Source organism: Crinia signifera, chromosome 5 (assembly GCF_055691185.1).
Source record: "Crinia signifera chromosome 5, ASM5569118v1, whole genome shotgun sequence".
NCBI classification, from domain to species: domain Eukaryota; kingdom Metazoa; phylum Chordata; class Amphibia; order Anura; family Myobatrachidae; genus Crinia; species Crinia signifera.
Window position 1 is genome coordinate 38,634,780 of NC_139221.1, and position 19,749 is coordinate 38,654,528.

General features: G+C 43.9%; 2 protein-coding genes across 6 annotated transcripts in view; one reads left to right on the forward strand and one right to left on the reverse strand.

Moving 5' to 3' along the window:
• LOC146080127 (E3 ubiquitin-protein ligase NRDP1-like) overlaps positions 1-3,987 on the reverse strand; it is a 19,859-nt gene extending 15,872 nt beyond the window's left edge. For both annotated transcript variants that reach the window (XM_083187049.1, XM_083187048.1), the window contains exons 1-2: positions 3,896-3,987; positions 1-44 (exon numbers count right to left, since the gene is read on the reverse strand). The exon at positions 1-44 is cut by the window's left edge and continues 55 nt beyond it. In XM_083187049.1, coding sequence (XP_083043175.1) covers positions 1-37 — 37 coding nt within the window. In that variant the 5' untranslated portion in view covers positions 38-44; positions 3,896-3,987. The remainder of the gene's footprint in view (positions 45-3,895) is intronic.
• A 4,581-nt stretch (positions 3,988-8,568) lies between these two features.
• LOC146080126 (DNA repair and recombination protein RAD54B-like) overlaps positions 8,569-19,749 on the forward strand; it is a 60,435-nt gene continuing 49,254 nt past the window's right edge. Inside the window, exons 1-3 of one of the 4 annotated variants that reach the window (XM_083187044.1) lie at positions 8,569-8,715; positions 9,786-9,921; positions 13,548-13,695. In XM_083187044.1, coding sequence (XP_083043170.1) covers positions 9,793-9,921; positions 13,548-13,695 — 277 coding nt within the window. In that variant the 5' untranslated portion in view covers positions 8,569-8,715; positions 9,786-9,792. Of the gene's footprint in view, positions 8,716-8,789; positions 8,848-9,785; positions 9,922-13,547; positions 13,696-19,749 lie in introns of those variants that run through there. The other 3 variants (XM_083187045.1, XM_083187046.1, XM_083187047.1) reach the window with 3 other exon arrangements.

Genomic DNA, 19,749 nt, shown 5'->3' on the forward strand with positions numbered 1-19,749 from the left:
GGAAGCACATCACAGAGGTATCCCAATGGAATTTCATTCCCCTTCTGCATTGTAATGACAAAGAAAAAGGATTGCTTGTTGCGTTTCCCAAGAAACCGCTCTCCAGTGGCTGGACGGTCACTCGTTCCACTATGTAAACAATACGCCACTGTTCCCTTGGAAAAGATGTCCGTGGATAGTGAAATTCAGCAACACCAAGAGAAAAATACTGGATACATTATCATCAGTTTCTAATACCTAGCACCATGTATGGTTTAATCATGTGACTGGTTACAAATCTGTTTTGTTTATAATAAAGTAAAATATAACTTCTGGCTGTCTTTGTAAATCAAGGTTACAAGTACTATTATGAAAGCTGATTAAGAAAAATGACACAAAATACTGCATAATATGACATTGATGTAGTACATTATTATAGCCTACTGTGGCTTGGAAAAAAAATTGCAACTTTAAATGGCCAGGATGACTGGTAAGGTGCCCACAGGCTACAGCATTTTTTCTGCCGAATGGTCGATTTTCACCATTCGCGATCCGATACGCACTCCCGCAGATCTTTAGTTGGATCTTACCTGCTGCAGGGAAGATCAGAAGATGCAGCTTAAGATCTGTGTCATGACCAGAGTATTAAGACAGGTATATTTACTTTCTAAGTGTCTGACATGGCTGTCATTGCATTTCAGAACATGCTTACATCAGCACTGTGTGCGTTCAGCCCCCAGCGCAGGGATCCAGCACTCGCCTAGTGCGCCTGTGTCCACAGCGATCCAGCAGTCTCTACTGCAGCTGAACACCAGTCCATGCCTGTCTGTCAGCCTCTGTCTCCTGCGGCTTCCATGTCGATGCCATTGCCATTCTCCATGTGCTGTACAAACAGCATTTCCTGCCTTCCCGGAACATGGGAGCAGCCATGTTCTTCCTGGCCACATGGTATTACTCAGCCTATCCTGTAAGCCTCTCAGCAGTGCTAATTGCCCAGCCAATCACCACTCCTCTGCTGCTATATAGGTTAAGTAAAGCCAGTTGCCAGTGCTACTGATCAGATTGTGCTACCTGGTGCTCTCGTTGTGTCTCTAAGCTACTTCCAGGTGCCGTTATCCAGGGCTTCCCCATCCTGCTCCAGGGCCTGAGTTTTCTAATGTGCAGCTTGCCCAGCTCCATAAGTGTTCTGCCATCGATGACCACCATCGGTGATTGCACAGTTCCATCAGTGTTCTGCCATCGATACCCAACATTGGTGATTGCCCAGCTTCATAAGTGTTCCGTTATCGATACTCACCATTGGTGATTCTCCTACTTCATCTGTGTTCTGCCATCGATACTCACCATCGGGGTTTCCCATCACTTTTCAGTTTCTACATTTGGACCCAGCATCCACGGTATCCTTCAAGGGTCAGTACCATTTTATTATGCTGAACCTACTACCTGCTGTACTTAGGTGTGCTGTTGTTATCTGGACTTCATCAGTGTTTCTACACTGCATCACTTACCTGTTATTCTCAGTACTGCTATTGTGTTCTGGACTCCATCAGTGTTCTCACACTGCTCCACCTACCATTGTATTCATTACTGTTATTGTTACTCGGACTCCATCAGTGTTCTTACACTGCTTCATCAGTTGTGCTATATTGCTGGTATAGCTTCCTGGACTGCATCAGTGTGAAAACACTGCAACAACTGCCACTAGTACTTAGCATCTGCATAAGTCTCCTTCAGCGTTCCTACGCTGCATCTGTTATCTGCCAACTTCTACATTGGTCCCTGATCTACTTCTGTTATTATTGTGATACTGTGATAACAAGTCATTTCTGCTTTCCTGTATCATCTGTGGGCATAATAAAGACTTGTACATTTTGCTCGTGTGGTCCTCCTGGTCTAACTGTCTGAGGTGCCTCCTGGTTATGCATAGTAGCCTTATCAAGGCACCCCACTTTGTCTACCTATCAGCCCCTACCCTGTGGTTGTTTCCAGCTCGGATCTGACCACAGGCTGTGGGACTCGGGTATTTGGGTCTTTGTGTGTTTAAGAGTTGGGGTGCTAAATTGCTCTGGTGTTCAGGCATGTCCGGCTGCATTTGGGTACATTCGGTTTGGTTAATATTTAGGAGTTTGAGCGCTTGGGCGCGTTTGGATGCTTGAATATTTGGGCACTTGGGCATGTTAACGCTGTTGGATATTTGGGAGTTGGTGCACTTGGGCGCATTCGCGCACTCAGGTGTTTGGGCCACTTGCGCTTTTGGGTGTGTTGGAATGCTTGGGTATTCAGGCACTTGGGCATGTTCACACAGTCGGGTATTTTGGAGTTTGGGTGCTTGGACACACTCAGGCACACTTGGGTGTTCGGGCGCTCGTGTATTTGGGTGTTCAATTGAGATTGGGCGCGTTTGAACACTCGGGTATTCCAGCGAATGGGCGCGTTCGGACGCTCGGCTGTTCAGTTGCACTCAGCTGTTCGGGTGCTCAAGTATTCAAGGGCTCGGATATTCAGATGTGCTCAGATATTGGGGTGCTCAGGCATGTTCGGGCTTCCAGGCAATCGGCGGTGGGAGTGGGTGTGTAGTCGTTGATGCTGTGCGAAAAGACATGCACAGCATCTTTTCAGTGATCTCTGGCTTTCCCCAACTGGCAGGGCCGGCGCCACCACTAGGCAGCTCTAGGCATTTGCCTAGGGCGCCCGCACCTGGAGGGCGGCAGTTCACCCCTCACCCCCAGCGAACTGTGTAAAAAACTTGCGTCCCTGGCGTCCCTGCAGTGCTGTAGCGGGCAGGGGTGTCCGTGCCGTGGGGGAACCTGCGGCGCTGTCATTGTGTATAAAGCTGGCTGCGGCCGGCGGGGTCCCTGCAGTGAATAGAAAATAACTAGCGCTATGCGCGCGGCGGTACGGGAAGCGCTAGTTATTTTCTATTCACTGCAGGGACCCCGCCGGCCGCAGCCAGCTTTATACACAATGACAGCGCCGCAGGTTCCCCCACGGCACGGACACCCCTGCCCGCTACAGCACTGCAGGGACGCTAGGGACGCAAGTTTTTTACACAGGTACCACCCCCCCCTCCCCCCCCCGGCACCGGGGCGCCCCCACCCCGACTCGCCAACTGCCCCCCCCCCCCGCCCCGGGAAATTGCAACCTGCGGGAGGAACAGCAGGACAGACTCCAATTAGCGGGACTGTCCTGCTGTGATCAGGGAAGATGGGAGGTATGCGATATGGAGAATCCTAAACTTCCCCTTCCTGCAGCCTAAGCCCCCGCTTCTAGTGCATAAACCCAACACTTCTTCCTTGTCCTGAAGTACTAGGGAGATTGTAGTCAGCAATCTGATGGTGACAATAAAGACAGTGGCATCCCAACCCGACACATTCCGCCGGTATTAGGGTTAGGCCAGGGCTGGGCAACACCGGCCCTCCAGATGTTGATGAACTACACATCCCATTATGCCTTGCATCAGTTTCAGCATGGCCACATAGCAAAACTAATGCAAAGCATCCTGGGATGTGTAGTTCATTAACATCTGGAGGGCCGGTGTTGCCCAGCCCTGGGTTAGGCTGTGGGAGGAAATGGTTAGGCGCAGTCGGGATGCACCAGAGGCAGAACTACCATTGGTGCAGCAGGTGCAGTGCACCAGGGCCCCTGAGGACTAAGAGACCTACTGCTGCCACCCACTAAATCATGGCATATTGTGAACATGTGGAGCCAAATTATATTTTTGCATCTGGGCCAACCATTCACAAGTTCCGCCACTGGGATGCGCTATCGGTACTCTGATCGTCATCATCCTGACTTTCGGTGTCCCGTACCCAACCCCTATTAGAGGCCTTTTTTCACGGACACTCTCAGCGTTTTTCTTTGCACTACCATGAAACGACCATTTACCACCCACAGACGCCTACTTCCTGTCACTCACCATGCGAACGGCCAGCGATTAAAAAAAGTTGCAGGCTTTCATTGCAGGATGGCCTCATTCATGTGTACTATGGGCTGTACATACGTCTAGTCCAGGGGTGGCCAACCGGTCAGAGGTAAAGAGCCGAAAAATATCGGTAGTCAAGCTAAAGAGCCGACATCATGCGCGCGCCGAAGGCGCATGCGCCAAAAAAAGCGGCGTAGTCTATTTTGACCCCATGGGTGGGTGTGATACAAATATGCCTCCAATAGTGCAGTGCCATATATTTATATGCCCCCAATAGTGCCAGATACACATATGCCCCCCACACGGTGCCGGGTATGCCCCTACGGTGCCAGAAAGCTGGTATGCCCCTACGGTGCCAGAAAGCTGGTATGCCCCCACAGTGCCAAAAAGCTGGCATGCCCCCACAGTGCCACAAACTGCTATGCCCCCACAGTGCCACAAACTGCTATGCCCCCACAGTGCCACAAACTGCTATGCCCCCACAGTGCCACAAACTGCTATGCCCCCACAGTACCACAAACTGCTATGCCCCCACAGTGCCACAAACTGCTATGCCCTCACAGTGCAAATTTCCCAGCAGCAGCACGCACCGTTGTTGCTGCTGCTGCCAGGCGGGGAAAGGACAGTCTGGCGTCCCCCTGCAGTCCTGTCATGTCACCGATGGGAGGAGAGCACAGCACACTGCGCGTCTCCTTCCCCCTCACTTCCTTGTGACTGGGCCATCCACCAATCAAAGCTCGCTGGCCGGCTCCTGATTGTCTGCTGGCCCGCGAGCTCTGATTGGTGGACGGCCCAGTCACAAGAACACAAATTGAGAACACACTTCAGCGCTATCCCTATAGATAACACTCCTCAGCACAACAGAGGACTTGCTTGCAGAATTTTTGGGTCTGCTTGTGTCCTAAACGAGTGCTGTAGAGTAATTGGGGCCTTCTACTGACCTCCGTGGGGGTCCCTATATGCACATAAAGGTATCTTTTTATGTGTTTTCTCCACGGTAATCTCTTCTATTTTTCCTGTGACCGCCCGTCACTCACAAGCAGAACATAAACGTTACTGACCTGTATTACAGGCCCTATATGCATGTAACGGTACGATGGGATGTACAGTGGGATGTAATCCTGTACCACTGGATACCTATAGTAAATTAAATTTAATATCAAAGAAATAAATAAATGGAGAAATATTGTACTGTATATTTGTCAATAACATTTTATAAGAGATATAGAAGACGTATATAAACCCCAAAAAAGTATAAAAAGCTAAAAAAAACCTGCAATAATGTAGAAAAATTCATGTACACACAAATAATTGTGCACAACTCCTATCGTGATATAATCACATATTTCACCGCATATATCACGTAATAATAATCACATCTTTTCTAAATTGTCACGGTTTACTCTCACTTATGTTTAGATTGTTTGTTTTTCATTATCACGTTTTTCTTTCACCAATAGATGAGGATTTACACAGTATATTTAATAATAACAATTTATCTGATTTATTTCCATTAATATTATTTATTTTTAGAAGACACATAAGATCACATCTATTTTCTTCTTCTTTTTTTACACAAGAATTGTCTTAAATAAATTTTTTCAAATAATTCACCACTTAATACATCCAATAATTATCAATATGAATGGTGTTTTTTGACACAAAAACACAACTTACAAGTAGGTTGTACATGAATAATAAAACAAATAAGATAAAATGATAATGAATAATACATGCAAAAAATACATGCAAATAATACATGTATACAATCAACAAGAAAGGAGACTCAATGATAATAGCAAGAGTCCCCTATATTATGACACCCAATCAAGGTCAGATAATGAAATGTAATATACTAGAAAAATATTATGACAAATACCAGTTTAATTTATAAGAAGGTATGATACTAATATAGTACATGTATCCTTAGATATTAACAGTCATGGATAAATTGAAAATAATAAAAAATAAACAAAAAATAACAATTAAAAAATAAAAAACAATATATAAGAAAATGCCACATAACATAATGAAAAATCCAGATGCAATAAAACTTATGACGTATTAGTGAAAATGTATTATAATGTCAGACTTAGGCAAAAATTAATAAAATATCAGTAAAAACGTATCAGGAACCCCTTTTACATATAATGGACAGAGAGGGGGAGTATCCACAAGAGAATGAACAGTGACACTCACCCAATGAGAAATGAAGGCGGGGGATTTAAACCCGTCCAGGAGAACAGTCTGGTTGATACCTTGAGGAAGCGATAGTGAAACGGTCGTTGGTAGTCAGATTAGAATGAAATGTGTGTGTAGTCAGTCAGTATAGTTGTTCCACTTAGGGTTTGTTTGTATGAGCATATAGTTATCCTGCTAACACAGTCTGTACATGTACTCAGCCTGACACTGAAGCCGACAGCGGCACGAACGCACAGAAACGCCGGGGGCACAGTCACTGTGCTACCCGGGACCTGTGCTAATAGGCAGCCTGTCACGTAAGCCGACAGCTGCATTAATGTACAGTCACGCCGGGAGCATATTCTAAATGCTACCCGGGACCTGTACTATTATATATCCTGTGATCATAACAGCGGCAAATACTCAGTAACGCCGGGAGCACACCCTTAGTGCTACCCGAGACTAGCACTGACAGGCAGCGGCGCAGCATACTTTGTGCGACCGCAGCAGGGAAACAGACTGATATTGTCGGGAGCATACACATTGTGCTACCCGCAATAAAACAGACAGGCGGCGGCGCAACAGTGGATGCGACCGCTCACTACTGTATGATACTTTTGATTGATACTTCTTCACTGGGAACTAGCGCATAGCGCTCCCTACATTGGCACATTTATTGTCATAACCCATGCAGTTTTGGGGTGAATAAAGGGAACTGTGCGCACGAACATATAGATCTTAATATCCTATGTGAATATAAGTATGCTGTGTGTCCAACTGAGACATGTTTAATTACAACTGAGTATATGTGAAACATTTAATTTAACATATCTGTCACGGCACTTCCCGGCGGTAAACCGCTCAGTACCGGGATTGAGGAGAGGTGGGGAATATTATAAGGGGTGTTAACATAAATCACCCTAGGACCAAGAAGTACTATCTAATTATTAGTCCGTTTATGATTGTCACATACCTATACAGCCATTCTAAACCCAGCGAGGACATCGCTTAATTTTTTGGGTAACAGAGATTCTATTGATTATAGGTTACATCATATTAATTAAACTCCATCTTAAGGAGAGGTGTGACAATAAAACTATATGGTCCAACTGCACCCGGTCTGGCGGTTAGTCCGCTTAAATACAGAAACAGGGATATGCAGAATATAGAATAAATATTAAAGGGACATATCATTGACAATCTGATTTATAAAGGTCCTTTTCACCCCCACGCACCTCTATAGTGCAGACGTGTATAAAATCACTACTCAGCTGGGAGAAGAAATCAGAAAAATCACATATTACTGAGCAGCACAAAATATTGCTCATATGAGGAAAAATTAACACTGCAATATGAGACAGTGCTCCCTCATTGAATATATAATTTAATAAACCCTGGTGGCAACATTACTGTTTGCTCAGCTGCAACATAATAGCAGCAGCAAGCAGAAATTTATTATAAAGGCAATTTAAGCCAAGAAATATATAAATAACTGACACGCACACGTTCATCCTTTTCTTCTCATTTTAATTCTTTCACATTTTTTCAATTCTTATCACATTGTTCTATCTTTTAATATTTCACTCTGAGACAAGGTCATGCGGTCTCCATCTGATTAAGAGACCTTTTTATAGGAACTATTAAAAGTTATATTTTATAATACTTTGATTCTTAGTGCACCCTACAAGATACTTCTTTTTCTGTGGGTGTATAGGTTTAACTTTAAGTAGTGGGTAGCACCCCCCGGACAAGTTTAGGGGAAGATTGGATCTCCACTAAAATTTTGAAAATAACTGGGGGAGAAGAATCCAAACAAAAGATACTGGTGCGGGAATTCCTTCTTTTGTGTCTTCTCAGTGTCCTATAGCAGCACATTTTCCTGTGACTGCAATGTGAGGCATGTTCCCGCGTGCCTCACAATGCAATCGCAGATCAGACGGGCTGCCATGAATATTTATGGCAGCCCACAGCCCTTGCTGGGCTCGCATACGTACAGCGTATGCATACTGACTGTATATAAGATGTATCATATGCAATCCAGCTGCCAGGGAGCCACAGGGCGAGCCTGGCGAGGTACAGCATGCGATACCTCCCACTAGTGGATGGGGGCCTTGAGAATGTGCATTGTGCAGCATTCATGAGAAAAAAAGAGGAGGTTCATCAAAAACTTTCTGGTGACTCCTGTTTGGAGGTGCTAGTGCCTGTCCATTGTAGTTACAATTTGTCAAAAGAAATGAGCCCATATACACAGATCTGCAGGCATCCACATCAACAGCTTCTGCACCATAGTTGTTGGATTTGAGACCTGTTGTGAAATCAAATGTGAGCTACAGTACCACGATGATAACAACAATGGCGGATTCGCAAATAGGCGCCACCTGCCGGGCTTGAAGTTGCTGTGGTTGAAGTAAATGATTTAAAAAAAAAAAATCCTTTTTTTTTTTTTTAAATCAAGAAACTTTATGTAGCGAGTGATAGAGAACAACCTGTGTGCTGCGCGTAACCATGGTGACCTGGGAGAGCGGGATTGGCGTGCCGCGGTGCAGGCTGGGGAAGAATTTTGATTGAGCGGTGGCGGGGGATTAGGGTGATTGCTGCACGCTGCCAGGTGTCAGTATACAGTATATATATATGTAAGTATACTGGACGCAGTGCATATGTGTTAGGCGGGTGACTGACTTTGATCCCGCTTCTCAGGCAAAGCAGCCCGTGTCAGAGACCCGAGGCAGGCAGAGCTGCAGCCAGTACTGTGCTGTATATTGAAGGTGTAGGGTTATACTGCAATACAGCTGACTATAGGGTAGAAGTCCTCCTGGGGCCCTGGTCAGGAGCTTAGACTGCCTGGGGTTTGATATGGCAGCAATCTGGGAAAGTACAATGTGGGGATTGTATTTAAGGTATCCGGCCCCTGGGTCAACACAAGAAGGTTGACACAACCTTCGTATTTTACTATCCAAATGGGCATAAAGTTAGATTATATGAGTGTACCCGATGCATTGCCAGTGCAGCCGTACACTTAAACAGTGTCGATGTCGACCCTTTGTGTGTTGATGATGTCCATGTTGACCTGTCACTGTCAACCTACGGTATGTTGACCATTCTTAGGCATAGTTGGCAACTTTTTTGCTGCCCCGTACAGGAGAGGGCAGCCAGCTCACTGAAGTAGGGGGGTTGGGGCCTATTGGGGGCATTCCTAGAGTGAATTTATAATCACCCCCCCCCCCCCCCCCCCCCCCCTCGCAGTGCGATGCTGGTATTTGAGGCATTGCACTGTGCTGGTCAGGGCTAAAATGCAGCGATCACGTCATTTGACCTGCGAACCTGCTGGGGGGGATTGGGTTTCGCGGGAGATGGACGGTAATGCGGGAGGGTTGCCCGACCCTGTTCTTCGGTGTCGTCCTAGTGACTGTCAACCTTATATCCTAGAACCTTATTTAAACATCATAAACGATAGTTGCGGCAGGGATATGATGCTGCTTTTATCCTTCGAAGTCTCCTGCAACATTAACAAGTTAGTTGTACAGTATTGCACAGCCGCTTCCCTATGGCTGTACAATACCAAACAAATAGGGATCAGGCCCACTATATGTATGCCATTCTTTGCAGTAGGCTTTGTAAGAAATGACAATGGTGATGTTTTGGGGACATAGATGTTGTGTTCCTAGCGACTAGGTTTTTAACCAGGGGTTATCGTTTATTCCAGATACACCATGAGGAGATCAGGGGCTCCAAGTCAACGACTAAGTGGCAATCCTGCTAAAAAGCCTCGGTTTATATCGCCTCTTAAAGTCCATTCATATTCTGATAAAGTTGCTGAAATTGTGACTACGACTCTGAAGGTAAATTTCAATGTTGTAATATTGCTATTTCCATGTAAATATTGACAGGAGTCATGGTTGTACCAAGTGCGGCAAGTATAAGTTCCACAAGCATTACATAGGATCACAAAACTGGCTCTTGCCAGTTTGTTTCCTTCATAAAGTAATTACAAGCCTGGGCACCATAACTGCTGGGCAGCAGGACAAAGATCACTAAAGGTAATCTCCAGTTCACAAGCATAAACTGTCACTTGTCCTGTGCCCAGTCACACCTCACTTAAAATATGTACTGTACAAAGGGCGCTTTAAAGGAGGCTTCTAACAAAAAATTCCATTGCAGTTCTATATATGCAAAGCATATTTTGTCATTAATTTCATGATGCCCAATTGTATTTTGCACAAAGTTTATTCCTTTTGATGCCGGCGGTTGTGAAAATGTAGAAATTCAGTTGGGCAAGCCATTTCTTCATACACATCTGTATAAAGCTATGTGCACACACTTCGATTTGCTTTTGATTCGATGTTAGATTCGATTTTCTATTAGATCTGGCATTAGATCTTCCCATTCAATTTGGCATTAGATCTGTACTTTTGCATTAGATGTCGAATTCGATTTACATTCATGGTACATTGTACACATTCGATTTACTGGATCGAATTCGAGATTTCCTTGGCTGCATAGTAGATTTTTCTATTCGATTTTGAGAAAACGGGAGCGCGCATCGAATGGAATGCAGATCAAAAGTATCCTAAAAACCATTTGATGTGGATTCGATTTTGCTTCTATAAGCAAAATCCAATTGAAAATGGGCAAAAATCGATGCATGTGTACACCGCTTCAGTTTAATTCCTATGCGCATGGCTAAGTTTACATGCTGAGGTCTCGTAAACAAGGGTGTGCTGGGTCCATTTTTAAATAAAATTGTGTGATGGCCCGAGATGCATTTTCTATTTCTATGTGCATTTCAAGCATGGTACTTTAATTCAGTTCCATTTTGCTGCACTGGTAGAAAGTGTTACAAAAAGGTCTTGCCCCATTGAGGGGGAAGTTGGGGAGAGCTGTGCTCTCAATCCTCTGTCTGTGCTTGAATGTTCTAACAGCTGCAGAATGGACAATGAGTTGTTAGCAGTTGTAGTGTCCAGTATAAAGGTTCGGATGTCTAGGTCAGAGTATTTCACTTTTTTTTTTGGTGTCAACGTAGACAGCTGACTCCCAATTAGAGTACACACTTTACTGTCCATGCGGATGATAACGTATGAAAAATAACCCTTGTGTCGACCATTGACATTTCTGAGAGTTGTATGATCTACATGCTTGCTGCGTGACCAGGTCCACATAAATCACAATCTTCAAAAAGTCAGATTCCTTGCTTGGAGTGTTCTTAAAGTTTGTGATTGTGCATATACACAAAACACCCCTTTTAAAAGCCACCGCAATAATCTGAGATAATTACATCTATAGCTAGTAGCATCTATTAGGATCACGGCTTCCAAACAGCATCCGTTATAACCCCGTGTTCATTTTCTTGGGTATCATGTCGATTCTGCCACTTCTTCCTCCCCGGCAGAGGCCCACCATTGAATTGCTGCCGTTAGTAACTGCAGATGCTATATTTGCAGTTTCTGAGGTCAACTTTGCTTATTTCTTTGATTTGTAAAAAGAAATGGGTGTCTTTTTGGTGTTAAAAAAAAAAAAAAAAAAGATTGGCTCAAGCCAGACACATTTTTAGGCCCAAGAAGTTTTAATATATTTTGCAGATGAGGGCACCAGACCTTGAGGAAGTGACAGAAAGCTACAGTTATCCCTACAGTGCAGTTCATTACACTAAGGGATCACATGGTTAGGGAGAGTGAGGCTGCGATTACACTCACGTAGGTAATTCTATGACTAGTCTTGGCTGGTGCTTGAGTGATCAAAGCAATTGACGCACCATTGGCTCAAATAGTCTACGGCATCCAGTGGGAAAAACTTTCTAAGGCAGTTACCTTAGCAGAACAGTTTTGACAGGCGTCTGTGTAGGTAGGCCTTGTTGAATACAATATATGTTCTGTCACGAATTTCCGCCTTGACAGTTTAGGTCTTCGAAGGCTGATTTAGAACCCAAACATATTTTGTAGGCTGTTTCCTTTGAAGGGGAGTATCAGTACTGACTAAGCATATATTCTCATCTCTACTACATAGCTAAAATCTCCCATATTTTCAATCCTTTCAAAGGTATGTCTTTTTTCCACAGTAGGGGAGCCTTCCAGACCATCCAAGCTACCACCGCCCTGGCCCCGAGCCATCAGACAAACAGTCTGCATGACCTTCTGGGGCACCCCATTCATCCCAAGGTGATAGATAGCCCGCTTGCTCAGGTTTCAGGATGCTTGACTTCAGTATGACATTGTCCTTTGGGTGGGGGGTGTTGCGTTGGGAGGTGGCATTCTGGACCTCACAAAACAAAACTTTATTTTGTTATTTCTATTCCAAGGGATCTGTCTAAAAGAAGGTCTATCATACAGGTGGTTTTCTCTCTTACAGACTCTGGATTGATTGTTAAAGTTCTCCAACAAGTCTAGACTTTTTAGTGGACACGATGGCTCCTTCCCTTCAGGATGGGATACCTGGGTTTCAGTCATCGGTGCCATGGAAGCCAGGGAATTTTTAGCTCCATTAACATAAAAGAAGCTAACCTCCATGAAAAGGTCATCCTAACCTTGTAGCGTGCAGTAGAAAATCGGCTTATTCTGTTTCAAACTTTGCCCTTCTATCGCTCCATGGCTCCCATGAGGGTATTCATAAAGGTCATGGCCCATATGGTGTCTTTGCTTAGACATTCCCTATTGTTCCAAATCTGGATGACCTGTTACTCAAGATTTCTTCAGAATCCTTTTTGAGGCAACATCTACAGTTGACATTGAATGATGATGTGAAAATCGCTGGCCTGGACTAAGCAATTTTCCCCCTGGCCAGCAATTTTCTCAGGGGGTGGACGACTTTCCATAGCAGCACACTATGAAAAGCCATCCACCCTGTTGCTCTTCTGCTGGTATTACCAGCAGATGAGTGTTGGTGGCCAGCGATGATGCGGGAGCGCGCATCAGCGCTCATCGCTGCCCCATACACACTGGACTCCAGATTTGTACATTGGGCCTAATGCATATGTTTTCACTTGCCTACACAGCTGTGATATTTTAGGTTACAAAATTGGTAATCATTGCAAGTGAAGCAGCTGCCCAGAAAAGCTAGATGCTGACCGCAGCCACTGCACACTCATTCGCAACTGCATTCAAACACGGAGCCTATGAGCAATAAGGAGGAAAAGCGACTGCTAGGGGAGGCCTATGGCTACGCAGACGGTATGCAGCAGTAGCTACATTGGTGCTTTTTCCTCTATGTACAAGCTTACAAACATAAAGCGCAGAGGTTTTCTTTACACTGAGTGGAAGGAGTGTAGAGAAACTCAGATATTCCTCCTCCTATATACATTTGCTGATCATTTATAGAGCCAAATGTGTCAGGTTGTTGAGTACAGTCTACCAATCATATTAATAGAGCCAATGTGGATACAGTAATGATGATAAAGTCCAGTTGTTACTGGTCATTAATAGTCTGTGCTGTAGGATAATCTAATTGAAAAATACATTTGTTTTTGTTGGTAAAGCCCAAGAATGAACCTGTGCCTTCCGGAGTCTTGGCAAAGACCAGCAGCTTGAGCACAAACTCGGCAACCATCAAAGAAACCAAACCGTCTGTAGTCCCGGCTCACAAGCTTACAGTCACCGCTGCTTCCAAGTTCAGACCATTAGCAGGTAACTCTTGCAATATAATTGCTGTGGCCGTCTGTGGCTTCCTTGTTTTGTGATAAAGCATGTAGTAACAAATAGTCATCTGACACTGTTGCAATTCTAGTGTGTTTTAAGCCTTTACAGTATAATGCTGGGTACACATGATATGGGCACAATCCCATCAATCTGGATCCAATTCAGACCGATTGGATGCAGATTGGGTCAAAATCGTTTGGTTGGATCCGATTCCGATCCTACCTGCTGCAGGTAGGATCTGTGAAAGATCCATTCATCTGAATACAGATGGGATCGGATCGTATGTAAATTGTATGCAAATCAGATTGCACGATTTGCATCCAATCCAAATAGTTTTGGTGTGTACCCAGCGTTAATGTGTGTATGATGTATGTATATGAACAAGTGAGAGTTTCATACATTGATTATTCACTGTGGTATAATAATCATACACAGGGGCTTGTGGCCCCTGGCCAGAATAGGACCTTTATGCCTGCTACTTTATGCTGAGCCCTACAGAATATAATATAAGATTAAATAGGGCAATTCCAATGTATCGAATGTAACTCTCAGATACAATATTTGTGGTAAACATCTAGATTGCTACAAATTTTTAATGCACACAAAGAAGCAAATTTTACCACAATTGTATCTACCACTGGTGTATAAAAATATGAAGTGTGAACAAGCCTCACCATTGTTGTCTGCTATAAATTAATTCATTGTTTAAATGTAATGGATGTAACCAGGATAGGACATGGTAATTTCTGAAATAAAATACATGTCTGATTTCTCTGAAACTACATCAAATATTTATTCCATGCTTTTTAACAATAAAGCATAGACCACACAGATTGTTTTAGTAACATTTTTAGGAAAGTTTTTCTTATTACCTTGACAATATTCAAAGGAATGTATGCGTAACAGATGTAACCAGAAAATCGCCACGGATGTAACCATCAAATACATTAATCAGAAAATGAAAAAAGGCCCCTTGCATTAACTTGTTCAGCATCATTTACCTTTCTAACAATGTTCGCAGATGGCCATAACCACCCACCTCTGGCTGGATGCATCACCCGAACACAGAACTCTCCATTCTCATTCATATCAGTGACAGTCCCACAAAAAAAGTGGACATGTGTAATGGAAAAAAAAAATTGGGGTTACTCAAAATATGAATTTCCCAGTCCATCAGTCATAGGGGGGTATGCAATCGTCTGCCGCTATTTCCGACAGGGGAATAGTGGCGGGGCCCTATTCACTGCTGTCTTTACCAACAACATTGAAGAGGGTTCATGGCAGAATGGGCCCGACTTTCAAAAGCTGTCGGGCATGTTCGGCCGTGGATTGTCGCGATTCAGAACGTAGATCGGCAACACGGCCATTTTTGCGGCCACGCTCCCTATCGCCGATCGGCAGGCGGAACATTGAATCCCGCCTGCCGATTTGCTGTCTGGCAAACAGAAAACGGGCCAGGATCACGGCTGTCGGGAGAGATCGAGAGCAGTGATCCAGGATTGCATACCCCATAGTCTATAGTTCTAGTCTATAGAAATGTAAAAAAAATCGGTTGTGTCACATGACATGCCGCCATTTTGTCTTCTTTCAGTAATGGTTATCAGGCAGACACTGATTGTGACCACTGATAATCTATTGTGGTTATCTGAAAACAAGGGTAAGAAACTTGGATTTTTGGGTACTTGTGTATTATAACGGTGCCCGATTTTATCTAAATCGTATATGATATCGCATACGATTTAGCGGCCGATTTGCGCTGGCCACGCTTTGGGCTCGTTGGCTCGCTGCGCTCACCACATTTTATAAAATCAGCTCCATGCCGACGTGGATAGTAGGGGTATGAACAGGTCGGGAGGACGCGCACCGCGTCCGCTCACCACGCTCCGGGCTAACTTGGATAGTGGGGGTGTGCAAGGATGGAATAGCATGCAAATCGGCAGGAAATTGCGGAAAATCGGCTGCAAATCGCATCTGATTTTTGCATGCGATTTGCGGCCGATTTCGCGGGCGCCGTGATAATACATAAGTTGATAATCAGTATTTCATGTAGTTTTAATATGTAAAAGAGAAATACAAAGAAGGAAGCTATGACACCTGCAGGGTGTCCATCACATGTACTGTTTGTGAGGCTTTTACTGTTAATGGAAGGATTGTAAGTAAGTTTAATTTATATAGCGCATTGTGGTGACACAAGTGATTTTGAGGGACTCTTGTCAATTAATGCCTGATGATTAACACCTTCTCTTTTGCGTATTCGCATTTCTGTCATTCTGTTTCTTGATTTGACTGCTGCTCGCCTTTTGGCACGATTCCTTTCTGACCTCCTTTTTTTCTGTGCTTCTGCAATTTTTCTTTATTTCTGCAGCCTTTTCTGTGTTCAGTCTGGCTCTGTATTTTCCCATTCTTTCTGCAGGTGTCATAGCTTCCTTCTTTGTATTTATATCTTGCATATTGTCCATCTGGGATAATCGAGCTAACCTGTAATAACAGCTAACGGGCATATGTTGTTAATGTAACATAAATTATGTTACGTCCGTTACGTGGTTACAGTAGAGAATTGCCAAAGGTAATAAGTTGTGAACAAATGTCAAAGGAATTTTAAACCCTCTCATAAACCATTAGAGATCTGGTAAATATCATGCATTTACTCATCTTTTTAACCAAAATATGGAAAAAACATACCAAAAAAACGTAACGGATGTAACACTTAATATGTGCCACATGTAACTTTTTCACTAACATAAAACCACATGAAATACTGATTATCAACTTATAGTTTCTGACAGTACATGTCCTCAACTTGTGTCTATAATAATCAAAGTTTCTTACCCTTGTTTTCAGAAAACAGCAATAGAAAATCAGTGGTCATAATCAGTGTCTGTAACCATTACTGAAATAAGACAAAATGGCAGCATGTCATGTGACATACTGGGGGTTATTTTGGTTCACTATTTCTGACAAATTCCTTCTAAAGCTGTGTACACACGGCTGCGATAGGGGCTGATATCGCTGTGAATATGGTCGCGGGCGACCATATTGCCAGTGATGGGAGTGTGCTCCCATTTTCAGCCCCACCAGCTAATTACCTCTGCGGCACCACCGGCAGAGGTTCCCTTTCATCAGCGACCATCTCTGGTCGCTGATGAAAAGGAGACACTGGGCAATATATTACTGAGCAATATATCTCCCCAGTGTCTACGCACCTTTAGATGGACACATGGTGTGCACTGCAGGTGGGACAGATGTGACTTGTGCGGAGAGAATTAGATTGCGGTGGGTTATACTTCAAAGTGAGATCTATATTGCAGTGTAAAAATAAAGCAGTCCGTATTTTCCCTGCACAGACAAAATAACTCACCCAAATCTAATTCTCTCTGCACATGTTACATCTGCCCCCTGCAGTGCACATGGTTTTGTCCATCTAAGAAGGAATTTGTCAGAAAGAGTGAACCAAAATAACCCCCACTGTTACCAACCGATTTTTTTTTTTTTTTTATAAATACTATAGACTATGACTGACGCACTGGTATAGTCATATTTTGAATATCCCAACTTTTTTCATGATCCATGTCCACTTTTTGTTAGAATTGCCCTATAACGTTTGCATATTTACCATGTCTTCTCCAGCTGTGGGCTGTCTGGCTGTGAAACACTGCCTCAGGTGTACCAAAGGTTGAGGTTTTGTAAACCTGTGATTATTGTGGGGACTTTTCCGCACAGGCTTGGTATAAGTATAATGTCACCTGAATATAATACTTGTAGTACAGAAGTGCACATCACTGGCACTGAACGAATAGAATTGGTGACCTTTCTACGAGTGTATCCTGTAATGTTGTATAGGGGGAGGATCTGTATTGACGGATACAAAAGAGAGCCCTCTGATCATAATAGTTTACTGCTTTTTTGTACATAATATAAAGATACACTTTGATCCACAGAATATTTGGATGTTTACTGTATTTCTTAATTGTAAATGTAAGTGTCTGATTGGTACATGATCAAGGGCGCCCCTGCAGTCCAGTTTTTGGAACTGCATTTGTATAGTGCTGTATGTAACCTTTTCCAGGTGGAAAGAATACAAATGTCACTTCAATCTAAAAGTATTCAAATGTTCAAAACTTTATGCATAAAATAGAAATACAGTTTCAAAATTTGATCTATGGCCAAGTGTCTAGTCCTGATCCTGCTATCATAATGTTGGATCTATTTTTACTGTGGAGGCCTGGAGCTGTAATCCCATCCACCCCTCTGCCTAAACCAAGTGTAAGGCCAGATGATCAGTGTTTAAAGTAACCTGGTTCTCAGTGTTACAAAATAGTCATCATTCACAAACTGAAATTGGCATGTGTGTTCTTCCCTTTTTTTTATGTGTCATTTATTTAATCTTTTGGGGCTTATGGGGCCTACACACAGGGCGACTGTGCTGAGCAATGCTAGATCGCTCAGCACACAGGGCCAGTGTTCTCCTGTGAGACTGGCGATCTGACTAGATTTACTCTATCGCTATGGCCCCTACACACAGAGCGATGTAGGGTAATTTTCTAAGCAATGTAGTCAGATTGCTTAGATCTTAGTACACTGCTGGCCACTGCTCTATAGGATGCTACTGAAAAAATGCAAAACAAAATGAGCAAATTAAAGAAAAACTAATAAAAATCAATTGTCTGTACAATGGACTGATGCATTATTTCTTTATGCGAAAAGCAGCATCAAACCTGAGTTAAATTTTTTTGTACCATTGTCCGTTATAATAAAGGTTCCCATACACAGCGCGATATGTGCTAAGTGCCTTTTTGTACTAGATGGCATCTAGTTCAAATCGCATGCAATACTGTACAACAGCGTGCAATTTGAACAACAGTAGATGCGATGTAGTACAGAAAGTATTGGCTGCACGTACTTTTTTGGCTTGCGATATGAACTACGTGGGAGAACGCATCACAAGCCAAAGCAAACACTGTGCAATGTGAACCACACGCAATGCATTTTGAACTTAAAAGTTCAAAACGCACCCGAGAGACGCGCCGTGTGTGGGCACCGTAAGGCTCTTTCTGAGATGTAAATGACGTTACAATTACAGATATATTGTATTCCCGGAGGGATACGGTCATTAGGTCTACAACAACTAGGTTGGCAAGCATTGGGTCGACACCACTAGGTCGGCATGGGTCAAGGTCGACATGACATTAGGTCGACATGACATTAGGTCGACGCAAGCATTAGGTCGACAGTCAAAAGGTCGACATGGGGTTTTTCACAGTTTTTTGAGCAGACATGTGCCGACAGGCGGTATTTCATGCCCTACCATCCACTAGGTCAGGCATTCCCAACCACGGTCCTCAAGGCACACCAACAGTGCAGGTTTTAGTGATATCCAGGCTTCAGCACAGATGGTTTAATCAGAATCCCTCAGATACTAATTAAGTCACCTGTGCTCAAGCCTGGATATCTAGAAAACCTGCACTGTTGGTGTGCCTTGAGGACCATGGTCGGAGAATGAAATAATGTGCAGAGTGCAGCGGGGCACCGTGCCCGAAGCATAGCGAGCGAAGCGGTGCACTTCAAACTGTGTCGACATTCGGGTCAAAAAAACTGTGAAAAACCTTTTGACTGTCGACCTAGATCCATGTCGACCTAGTGGTTTCGACCTAGTTGTTGTAGACCCAACGATCCCAACCCTTCCCGGATATATTGCAGCAACTGCCTTGCCCTTGTAATACTACAGTAATAATTAGGCGTTGTTAAGGCTCAATTTACACGAGGCAGAGGCAGATTAATTAGCTACCTCTGCTGCACAATCACTAATCCCAGATGTGTTGACCTCTCCAGCACAGCAGGGGTTAAAACCAGCACACCTCTCAGGCAGCGCCTGAGCCGGGCACCACAAACACACAATAATACATTTGAACATAAGACTGTATTCGTTTGCACTACAGCGGTTTGCGTTCTTTGTATTGGGCACGGTGCAGTGAGCGAGCCAGAGAAATGTCCCCACCGCCATAATCCTCCAGGCTCAGCAGAATGTGACATGCAGGCGAGGCT